Source organism: Pteronotus mesoamericanus, unplaced genomic scaffold, assembly GCF_021234165.1.
Source record: "Pteronotus mesoamericanus isolate MK-2021 breed Mesoamerican mustached bat unplaced genomic scaffold, CSHL_Meso_final scaffold_85, whole genome shotgun sequence".
Classification (NCBI taxonomy): Eukaryota; Metazoa; Chordata; class Mammalia; order Chiroptera; family Mormoopidae; genus Pteronotus; species Pteronotus mesoamericanus.
The window spans coordinates 40,937,610-40,950,037 of record NW_026555329.1 but is presented as its reverse complement, the minus strand read 5'-3'; the positions used below and the strand labels follow the sequence as shown (position 1 = coordinate 40,950,037).

The 12,428-nt window shown below is 40.3% G+C and overlaps 1 protein-coding gene across 3 annotated transcripts in view; it reads right to left on the bottom strand.

Moving 5' to 3' along the window:
- Positions 1–218: 218 nt before the first annotated feature.
- The window catches only part of EPDR1 (ependymin related 1), a 35,544-nt gene continuing 23,334 nt past the window's right edge, over positions 219–12,428 (bottom strand). Inside the window, exons 2-4 of one of the 3 annotated variants that reach the window (XM_054564247.1) lie at positions 2,992–3,200; positions 1,645–1,837; positions 219–684 (exon numbers count right to left, since the gene is read on the bottom strand). In XM_054564247.1, coding sequence (XP_054420222.1) covers position 684; positions 1,645–1,837; positions 2,992–3,200 — 403 coding nt within the window. In that variant the 3' untranslated portion in view covers positions 219–683. The other 2 variants (XM_054564246.1, XM_054564248.1) reach the window with 2 other exon arrangements.

Below are 12,428 nucleotides of genomic sequence, written 5' to 3'. Positions count from 1 at the left end.
ATGGGTCAAGAATGACTCTAACGCTTCTGATCCAGGCAACTGGAATTTAAGCAAGCTTTTGAGAGAGGATAATGAATTTGGTTTAGGTCACATGAAGAACCTTCTTTAGAGAAGAGTTCTCTAAAGAAGAGAACTTTAAATCTCTTATAACCAAGACAATGTATATTTATTACAAAAACAAATATATAAAGGAACACTTTGAAATACAATTAAATTTATTTATTGAAATAACATAAACAGTGGGTATACAGATTGTTTTCAGCATAACATAGGTATCACACATTTCTCCTGTTAAGAGATAATAGATAGATAGATAAGCAGAAGAAACACAATAATAGAATAATCTAGAATAATTAATTTTACTACTGGGAGTCTGTATAGATCAGCAAACACAACCCCATTAACTGGTGAGGAAACTAAGAACTAGAGAGGCTGGCATTCTCTACTGTACAAATTTTTAGGGCACTGACCATGTGCCAGGCACTTACTTGGTGCTGGACATATAAAAGTAAACAGAACATAGTTCCTGTACTGAAGGAGCTCCTAGCCAAGCTAGTGTGTGACAGTGTCCAGTAAGCAGGAAATTAACACACAGCCTAAGTAATATGGAAAACAGCATGCTTAAGCTGCAAGGTGCACCCAATCCAGGCTTAGGAGTTCTCCGAAGGTCTTGTGTGAGCTGATCTAAAAAGGATGAGCAGAAATAAGTAGACAAAGAGATTACACTCCAGCAAGGCCAAGGTGAGGGAAAGCGTGGGGGCATTTAGTTAGTCAAAGGCATTAGTGTACAGGGAAATTCTAGGCCTGGATTTTGGAGACAAGTCTTCTGACTCCCAGTTCAATGCTATTTTTAGAATACTACTAGTCTCCGTAGGTCTCTTGACAAGTATGTGATGATTTAGCACAAGTATCAATTCACTTGCACAGAAAAAAGGAAGCATACATGGCTCATGCTTACCCAGTGGTAAACATTAAAGATTTTCAAACTCTCTTGTTTAAAATTTACTCCCATTAGAGTAATAATTACTTTGTATTATAGCCTTTCATTTCCTTCCAAAATGTTTATATCAATTGGCTCATGCCATAAACTCATAAGTTTGGAAGAGATTTTAAGGCACCACTTTTTCAGTAGCCTAGGGAGCATGGGGTGGGCACAAGGAGACCAGTCAGCCCCTTGGTGGAGGCAATAAAGGGGTCATTATCTGCAAAGAACTTAAAAATTAATAGTAAAACTGACCAAAACTGTTCCACTTTTTATTATCACCACATGCCAGGAATCTGATGGTTCTCAGCAATGTCAGTAATAAAAAATTCTTCTCTGTAAAGGCAAAGTGCTCCTGCTGTCAGCCCAGCATAAGCCGCTACCCTTCATATATACCCACACACATAAAAAGCATGGCACCCAGATATGCTATGTAAGTCCCCATGTTCATCTCTCCAGTTCATATTACCACAGCCTCTCCGTCCTATTCTCTTTTGTAAACATAGGTTAAGTAGTTAACATCATATGTACTAAAAAAAAAAAAAAAAAAAAATCAATGTCTATCTTCAAAGAAGATTCTCATCTCTCAAGTCTCTAATCTGTTTTGAACTAAGGCCACCAGTGTCTGTCCGATGCTGTCACTCCTGCATTCTCAGGCTTACCAGGAGCAGTCCTCGCTCATCCTTTCCAGCCGGGCTGTCTGGCACGTGCTTGGAGGAATAAACACAGATGGGTCTGCGATGCCCAGTTGTATGTCGAAAAACCGTGTGGAAAGGACCACACTGTAATTTTTGGTGAAGGTTTCCTGGACAGGATAACAATCCTTGACTGTATAAATGCCAATCCAGGTTTCATCTGTAAAAGGAAAGAATGTTGATTCTTTAATATAGAAAACAGGCAAAATGCCTGTATTTTTCATTGTGGTAAATTATACTTAATATTTACCATTTTAACCATTTTTAAGTGCAGTTCAGTGGCATTAAGTACATTCACATTGTTGCATAACCATCACCACCACCCTCTCCAAAACTTTTTCACCTTCCCAACTGAAACTTTGTGCCCATTAAATGTTAACTCCCAATTCTGCCTCCCCCTAGGCCCTGGCAACTACCATTTTCTTTCTGTCTCTATGAATTTGACTACCCAGTACTTCAAATCAATGGAATTATACAGAATTTGTCCTTTAGTGACTGGATTATTTCATTTAGCATAGTGTCCTCAAGGTTCAACCATGTTGCAGTATGTGTCAGAATTTCCTTCTTTTTTAGGTCTTAGTAATACTCCATTATATGAATATATCACATTTTGTTTATCTATTCACCTGTTGATGGACACCTGGGTTGTTTCACCTTCTGATGACTATGAATAATTCTGCTATAAACATAAATGTTCAAACGTCTGAGTCCTTGCTTTTAATTCTTTTAGGTATATGATCAGAAGTGGAATTCCTGGGTCATATGGTAATTCTATGCTTTTTTTGTGTGTGTGAACTGTCATATTGTCTCCCAGAGCATAAAGGCCTGTGTTTTTGACACGGTCTTGGGGTAGGATATTGGCAACAGAACAGAGAAGAGCTTCATATCTATGTATGAAAGCAGACACTAAAAATAATGGCAGTAAATCTGGTCACTGTGACATTAGAAAGTGATGTGGGGAAGGAAAAGGAGGCATCCAATTCTAATGTGTGCATTAGATAAACACCTTCCATGTCACTGGTCTGGGAAGGTGGGGTGAGGGGGATCATTAAATGTCAGAGTCAAGGCTAAGTCCATAAGAGCTAATGTGGTAGAAATGTACAGATGATGCTAGAAGTCTGAGGTATTTCAAATATGATGCTTAGCTCCTGGTTCTATACAACTAGCAGAGTACCTGTGGGGATGTCATTGGGGGTTAAGCAATTCAATTACACTTAAAAATTTCCCTAACAATGATCTTCCTTAGTGGACTTAAATATTTTTTCCCATGATGCTTTCTAAGATGCAACCCTCTCATATTTTTTTAACCCTTACATGATCTAGCTGACTTTCTATCGGACCACTCCTGGACAGTGATCTGCTCCTGGGGCCCCCCTATAGAGTACTGGTCCTCAAAGGTGGAGTTCTGAGGAATGTCAAGAGGGTCCCAGGGGTCTGTCAGGGTGATCTTGGAACACTGCTTGGTGGCTTGTTCAATCTGAAACATCACTTCTTCTTTATAGAGCAAAATATATTCAAATAATCTGAAAGATAGATTAAAAGAATAATTCAGGACTTTACATGACAATCATCATGGATTTTATCAGTGCAAAGGCCAAAAGCCTTTGATATAAATTACTCTTACAAAAGAAAATACCTTGTAGGCAATCATTTGCTTATAAACACTAGACATATGAATTCAGAGTTCATAACTGAATATTCACTGGACAATTTCTTATCAAGCACCATATGCCAGACTCTGTACTTAGGACACAGACATGAGGAAGACCTGACCCTGGATTAACAGATATTTGTGACCTATCTTTAGACACAGGGATATAGGAGGATTTGACCGTTGGCTTGGTTGAGTTCTCCTTATCGCACTAAGTCAAGGAATTACATATACTGAATGTATAACAAGAACCTGCTGATGGGCCAGGCACCTCAGCCCCATTGTCTAAACTGTCATTCATGAGTAAAGAAAGGGCTTTGGTGAGAAGAAACAGCAGCATTGAGAATGGGCACTCCTCACATACTGGGAAGAGGCTGAGTTAAGCAAAGACAAGAGCTGAGGGGATCCCAAAGTAAATGGCTTCCTGTGCAGATTGTTTGTATGCTCTCTGCCTCATCGCTCATGGCCACATGCACACCCTATTCCCAGGTTGTGCTGGGAGTCAGCAGACTGCCTGTGATCACCTTACTGTGTTGTCAACCATAATGTGTAATTCTTAAATCTAAATAATTTTGAGTGAAGCCCACTCAGCTTGGGTTTCTTTTTACTTTAAATAATTTTTTAAATTTTTAAACAGTCGAAGGGAAATATGGTGGAGCAGTGAGTGGAAGTCACACTGACCTCCTCTCAGGACCAAACTGGAATTGCAACTAAATTGTGGAGAAATCCCCTGGAAAACAATGGAACGAAAGAGAGAGAGGAGCCTTGGAGCCTCGGACACACAGTGGAATTGGCTTTCGCACAACCTAATGGGTGAGAAGTGCAGTGGAGGCTCGAAAGGGTGGGCTGGGTGCCCAGGGGTGGCAGAACCAGAGGGATATTGAAATGTCCAGTTGGATCTTCCTGAGAAGAACAGGGTCTGAATCATAAGCAGGGACCTCTAGCCTACAGCACCAGAGTCAAAAAAAGCACACAGACAAAAGGTAGCTGTGAAAAGTGAAGTGGCACTCTCTGCCAGAAATAGGCAGCTGGACAAGCAAAGAAATGTTTAAAGAGCCAATGCAAAAATGTGCAGTGGCAGCCACCTACCTTGGTCTCTGGGCAGAGGCGGGGGCAGAGTGGGCTGGAGCCGCCTGAGGAGATATTGGTGAGGAAAGCTTTGGGGAGAGAACTGAGACAATGGCCAGTGGGGCTCCAGTGATGACTCACCTCCCACTCTGCAGCTTCCATCTTGCTCAAGCATAAAGGATACAATAGCCTAACCCTCAAGAGGCTCAGCCCCAGCCAGGACTTGTGCACAGGCCTGGGTGCTGAGTACAGAGCGGCCAACACAGATAGTAGATCCCTGGCTAAAGGGGACACAAAACTGCCTAGAGATGCTTGAGGAAAAACTGGGGGTGGAGGCACTGGGGAGAGAACTGAGGGAGTAGCTGGGGGATTCCTATTGCTGACTCCTTCCCCATTCTGCAGTCTCCATCTTGCGTAGGCAGACCATGCCCCAGAAAGGTAGCAACAGGAAAGGAAACAATAGCACTACCCTCAGGATGATCTGTCCGGGCCAGAAGTTGTGTGCCAGCCAGGGTGCTGAGTGCAGAGCAGCCAGCACAGATAGTAGATCTCTAGCTAAAGGGGACACAGAGCTGCCTAGAGATGCTTGAGGAGACTGGAGAAAGAAGCACTGGGGAGAGAACTGAGAGACTAGCCAGGGGGATATTGGTGCTGACTCCTCCCCCACTCCTCAGCTTCCATTTTGCTCAGGAAGACCACTCTCCTGAGTGGCAGCAGCATGTAAGGACACAATGGCCCTGCATTCAGGAGGTACTGCCCAACCTTGTGGTGCCTAAGCCTGATGGTTGAGGGCAGAGTGACTAGATTAACAATTGCAGGAGTCAGACACAGACACTGGATTTTTGGAAGTCTCAAACAGATTGCTGAAGGTCAGACAAGGTCAACATCTGACATCATCAGAGACAGACCCAGAAAGAGAAGAAAAGAAACAAAAGACCTGTCTACTACCATAGAAGTTCACCCCCACAAAGTCAGGAAATCAACGTATATCAATTTAAGAAGCAGAAGCTAAAAAGAAGAGTCTCACAAATAATGGGAAAGAAAAGAAACACCCCTCTCAAAAGGGGAGAAAGGAGGAATCCCCACAGAGAGAACGAAATGAAATACAGGTAAGTAAACTATCAGACATTGAATTCAAAACAATAGTTCTAAGGAAGCTCAACGAGCTCAGTGAGCTCAAAGAGAATTATGAAAAACTACAGGGAAACTATGAGGAACTAACTATGAGGAACTTACTGTAAACTATATCAACCTGGAAAAGGACATAAACAATCAATAATACACAAGAGGAAATGAAGAATACCATTTCTGAATCAAAGAACACAATAGAAGGAATCAAAAGTAGGCTAGATGAGCAGAGGATCGAATCAGCCAGCTGGTAGAGGACAAGGTAGAAATAAGCTCCCAGAAAGAGCAACAAATGGGGAAAAAGCAACAAATGGGAAAAAGTCTAACAAAATGTGGTATATTCATATAATGGAGTATTACTAAGACCTAAAAAAGACACAGAAAGAATGAAGAGACATTTAGGGAAAGGCAGGACAACATGAAACATAATAATATCCGCATAATAGAGATACCAGAAGGAGAAGAAGAGGAGGAAGGGATAGAGAACCTGCTTGAAAAGTCATGATGGAAAACTTCCCTAATTGGAGGAGAGAAAAAGTCTCACAAGTCCAGGAAGGACAGGGGGTCCCATTCAAGAGGAACCCAATGAGGCCCACTCCAAAACACATCATCATTAAAATGGCAAATGTCAAAGACAGAGAATCCTAGAGGCAGCAAGGCAGAAAGTAGTAACATATAAGGGAGTCCCGATATGGCTAGCAGCTGACTTCTCAACAGAAACACTACAAGCCAGAAGGGAATGGCAAGAAATATTCCAAGTCATGAAAAGCAAGGGCCTACAACAAAGACTGTTCTACCCAGCAAGGCTCTCAATTAAAACGGAAGGTGAAATAAGGAGTTTCCCAGACAAAAGGAGTCTAAAAAAATACTTCTCCACCAAACCAGCACTACAAGATATGCTAAAGGGACTGGTTTAAAAGGATGAAGAAAAAGAGTGACAAAGAGAAGAATGCAGGTACAAATAGAAAAAATGAATAAGTACCTATCAATAATAACTTTAAATGTAAAAGGACTAAATGCCACAATCAAAAGACACAGGATAGCTGCAAGGATAAGAAAACATGACCCACACATACACTGCCTACAAGAGACCCACCTCAGAACAAACGACCTACACATATTGAAAGTAAAGGGATGGAAAAAAATATGGCAAGCAAATGAACAGGAGAAAAAAAGCAGGGGTAGCAATACTTACAGCAGACAAAGTAGATTTCAAAACAAAAGCCATAAAAAGAGACACAGAAGGACCCTTTATAATACTCAAAGGAAGAATCCATCAAGAAGACATAAACATTGTAAACATATATGCACCCAACATAGGAGCACCCAAATATGTAAGGAAAATCTTGGAGGACTTCATGAAAGATATAGACAGCAACACAGTGATAGCAGGGGATTTTAACACCCCTGCCCTGTCAAAAATGGACAGATCTTCCAAACAGAACATACACAAGGATATTGTGGAATTGAATGATGCATTAGACAAAATGGACCCAACTGACATATATAGAACCTTTCATCCCAAAGAGGCAAAATACATTCTTTTCAAATGTGCATGAAACTTTTTCAAAGATAGACCACATGATAGGACACAAAACAAGCCTCAACAAATTCAGGAAAATTGAAATCATAACAAGCATTTTCTAGGACCACAAGGGGTTGAAACCGGAAACCAATCTCCAGGAAAATCCTTAAAAACTTTGAAACTCATGGAGACTGAATAGCACACTATTAAACAATGAATTGGTCAATAATGAGATAAGAGAAGAAATCAAAAAGTTTCTGGAAACAAATGAAAATGAACACACAAAAGTCCAAACCTATCGGGCACAGAAAAGGCTGTCCTTAGAGAGAAGTTCATAGCAACATAAGCCTACCTAAAAAAGAGAGACATTTCAAATAAATGATCTAATCCTACAACTTCAAGAATGGAAAACAACAACAAACAAATCCCAGAGTGAGTAGAAGGAAGGAAATAATCAAGATCAGAGCAGAACTGATTGACGTAGAGACTAAAAGAACAATTCAAAGGATCAACCAATCCAGGAGCTGGTGCTTTGAAAAGATAAACACAATTGACAAGCCTTTAAGCAGACTCATCAAGAAAAAAATGGAGAGAACCCAAATAAAAAATATCAGAAATGAAAGAGGAGAAATAGCAACTGATACTACAGAAATACAAAGGATGTAAGACATTATGATGAGCAATTATATGCCAAGAAATTTGAAAATCTTAATGAAATAGACAAATTTCAATAAAAGTATAACCTTCCAACACTGAATGAAGAAGAAGTAGAAAGCCTGAACAGACCAATAACAGCTGGGGAAATTGAGGCAGTAATAAAAAATCTTGGGGCACACAAAAGCCCTGTACCGGACAGTTTCACAGGCGAATTTTACAAAACATTTAAGGAAGAGATAACTCTTGTTCTTCTCAGGCTATTCCAAAAAATCAATATGAGGGAAGACTCCAAAACTCTTTTTATCAGGCCAGCATCATCCTAATCCCAAAACCAGATAAAGACACAACAAAGAAAGAAAACTACAGGCCAATGTTGCTGATGATCTTAGACCCTAAAATCCTCAACAAAAATATTCACAAACCACATCCAGCAATACATTAAAAGGATCATCCATCATGAGAAAGTGGGCTTCATCCCAGGGATGCAAGGATGGTTCAATTTTTGCAAATTAATAAACATAATACATCACATAAACAAAAGGAAAGACAAAAACCACATGACCATCTCGATAGATGCAGAAAAAGCATTCAATAAGGTACGGCACCCATTTATGATAAAAACACAGCAAAATGGGAGTAAAGGGGGCATACCTCAACACAATAAGGTCCATTTATGAAAAACCTACAATCAACATCATACTCAACAGGCAAAATCTAAAAGCTTTCCCACTAAGTCGGGGAACAAGACAAGGATGTCTGCTTTCACCACATCTAGTCAAAATAGTATTGGCAGTCCTAGCCAAAGAGGTCAGACAAGAAAAAGAAATAAAAGGCATCCAAACTGGAAAGGAGGAAGTAAAACTAACATTGTTAGCAGATTACATGATAGTGTGCATAGAAAACCCTATAGACTCCACCAAAAAACTATTCAGCCTAATACGTGAATTTGCAAAACAGCAGGACACAAAGTCAATATTCAGAAATCAAAGGCATTTTTGTACACCAACAATGAAATATTGGAAGCAGAATCAGGAAAAAAATCCTATTTGCTATAGCAACAAGAAAAATAAAGTACCTAGGAATAAACTTAACCAATGAGGTAAAAGACCTGTACGCAGAAACCTATACAACACTGAAGAAAGAAATTAAGGAAGACACATATAAATGGAAGCATATACTGTGTTCATGTATTGGAAGAATTAACATCATCAAAATGTCCATACTACCCAAAGCTATTTATAGATTCAACGCAATCCCTATTAAAATACCAATGCCGTATTTTACAGAGATAGAACAGACATTTCAAAAATTTATTTGGAACCATAAATGATCCCAAATAGCTTCAGCCATTTTGAGAAAGAAAAACAAAGTAGGAGGGATCACAACACCAGACATAAAACTATATTACAAGACCATGGTAATCAAAACAATCTGGTACTGGCACAAGAACAGACACAGAGATCAGTGGAACAGAATTGAAAGCCCAGAAATAAACCCATGTCTCTATGGTCAATTAATATTTGACAAAGGGGGCAGAAGCAGAAATTGGAGTAAATATAGCCTCTTCAACAAATGGGGTTGAGAGAGCTGGACAGCTACATGCAAAAAACTGAAATTTGATCACCAACTGACACCATACACAAAAATAAACTCAAGATGGATAAAAGATTTAAATATAAGTCGCAACACCATAGAAGTCCTAGAGGAGAACATAGGCAAGAAACTCTCAGATATCCTATGCAACAATATTTTCACCGATATGTCCCCAAAAGCAAGGGACATAAAGGAAAGAATAAACAAGTGGGACCTCATCAAAATAAGCAGCTTCTGCATGACTAAAGAAAACATCAGCAAAACGAAAAGGGAACCAACTCTATGGGAAAATATATTTGCTAATGATACATCAGATAGGAGCTTGATCTCCAAAATATATAAAGAACTCATACGACTCCACTCTAGGAAGACAAACAATCCAATTAAAAAAATGGGCAGAGGACCTGGGAAGACACTTCTCCAAGGAAGAAATACAGAGGGCCCAGAGACATATGAAAGGATGCTCAGCATCACTAGCCACCAGGGAAATACAAATTAAAACCACAATGAGATACCACTTCACACCAGTCAGAATGGCCATCATAAACAGATCAACAAACAATGGATACTGGCGAGGCTGTGGCAGAAAGGGGACCTTAGTACACTGTTGGTGGGAATGCAGACTGGTGCAGCCACTGTGGAAAACACTTTGGAATTTCCTCAAAAAGATAAAAATGGAACTGCCCTTTGACCCAGCCATTCCACTGCTGGGATTATGCCCTAAGAACCGCAAAATACCAAATCAAAAGAACCTATGTACGCCAATGTTCATAGCAGCACAATTTACTATAGCCAAGTTCTGGAAATAGCCTAAATGCCCATCAGTAAGTTAGTGGATCAAAAAACTATGGTACATTTACACAATAAAATACTACACAGCAGAAAGAAAGAAGGAGCTACCACCCTTCACGACATCATGGATGGAAGTGGAGAGCATTATGCTAAGCGAAATAAGCCAGGGAGTGAAAGACAAATACCATATGATCTCACCTATAAGTGAACCTAACGAACAAAACAAACAAGCAAGGAAAATATAACCAGCAACATTGAAAGAAAAAAGAAACCAACAGAATCAAGAGGAAGGAGGGAGAGTGAGGCAGGGAAAAGGAATGGAAGGGACAGGTCAAGAAACTTATATAAAGGACCCATGGACAAAGCCAAAGTGGGAAAGGACTGATGGAGGGAGGTGGGGAAGGGGGACAGGGGAAAGTGGTGGCGGGAAGGTTGAGACAAATGTATTTGAACAATAAAAAAATAAAATAAAAAAGAAGAGCGGAAAAAAATTAAAATAAACAGTTGACATACAATATTATCTTAGTTTCAGGTATACAACGCAGTGATTAGGTATTATATAACTCGCTAAGTGGTCATCCTGATAAATCTCACACTCATCTGACACCATACATATATTATTGGCTTTATTCCCTATGTTGCACTTTACATCACCATGACTGTTCTGTAACTACCAATTTGTACTTTTTCAGGCATCCTCCAAACCCCCTCCCATCTGGCAACCATCAAAATGTTCTCTGTATCTATGAGTCTGTTTCTGTTCTGCTTGTTTATTTATTTTGTTTTTTAGATTCCACATAAATGAAATCATATGCCCCCTGAGTTTCTATGCGTTTGACTGTCAATCCAAAACTGAGGCCAAGCTGCTGGTTGAGCAGAGTGAGGCTGCAACCCTAACCTCAAAAAGTGAAATTTTCAGCAAATGAGGGCAGCAGAGCCTAGAGAAGTGGCCTTTCATGAGCAAGTAACTCCACTTCACAGCCTTCATTGAGGACTCCTGTTCACCATTCCATTCCAAGTCTGAACTTAAAAATTATTTTCTTCAGGAAAAAGTATTATAAATGGTCTGTCTATATGGTTAAAAGAGTATTACAGCTTCTGTTTTGAACAAGCTGGTATAGAAATATATATATATGTGTGACCTCCTGCTTTTACAGAAAATATTTGAAATGGCTTACAAGGGTAAAACTCAAGCACAGCCCTCTAGAAGTCAGAGTGTATGTAGACAGAAAAGGTAGTGTTCATTTTATGCCATATTGCTCAAAAATGGAGTCAGCCTCTTATAATACACACCCAAGGTTCACATCAAACTATAAGCCCTTTGGAGGAGTTTGGGATTGGATTGTCACTGTTTTCTCATGTCACTGTTTTCTCCTTAGGTCCGTGGCACTTCAGGGTCTAAACGTTCATGGAAGGAATACAAAAACAGCATCAACTTCAGAGCATAGTCTATGTGTAAACATGGGAATTTTTGTGCATACACAAATCCTGTTCCATGGTCCTTTTAATGACAGAAGTCCCCCACAAAAATGCCAGTATTTTTTGCCCTGTGCAGTGGTCTTTTTTGTTCTTCTCTTCATGATCAGTGTAATCCTCTTGTGCTTTCCAAGTTTAAGGTTTTTAACCTAGAGAGTCATTCCTAGCTTTTGCTGAAACTTCAGTGGAGGGCATCTCAGACTACCAGGATTGTCCCTTGGAAGATATACAGTCATGTTCAGGAAAGAAGGTTCCTTCTTGACAATAGCCCAAACCCCCTAAATCCACAAGATCATAGAAGTGAGGACCTGGCAGCCAAGTTTGTGTACATGATTTGGTCACACTCAGCAGAGTTTGCTGAACCAGAGATGGACGGCTGACCTAGGCAGGACAGTCAGCTTCGCTCCCCCAGTCATGTGGAATTGTGACAGAAGTTCTGCCAGTCAGTCTCATGTGACTGGATATGTCATATGTAAACACAGAAGTCATGGGAGGCTATTTTCCAACACGTGAACTCGATAAGAGCAAAGAATGAAGCAGAGAGAAGCACGAGCAAGCTGGGATTCCAACAGCTCTTCAGTTCCTAGATGCATTTCTTTTCTGAAGCCCAGTGGCTGGAGATTTCCTTGCAAAGAAGTTATGATAATTTTCCTTTGTTCTAATAAACTTTCCTTTTTCTGCTTGGAACATTTTGTGTGACTCATAGGCAGGACTCATTTCTAATGTCGCTGAGGACTCCACTGTCCCATCTAGAGTCCTGGGCAATAGCTGCCAGCAGAGCTGTTCTGGGAGAGGCACAGCACTACCCGCTGCAGAGCCAAGGGTCACCAACGCCTGGGCAGTCACCTGCCAGGGAAGGCA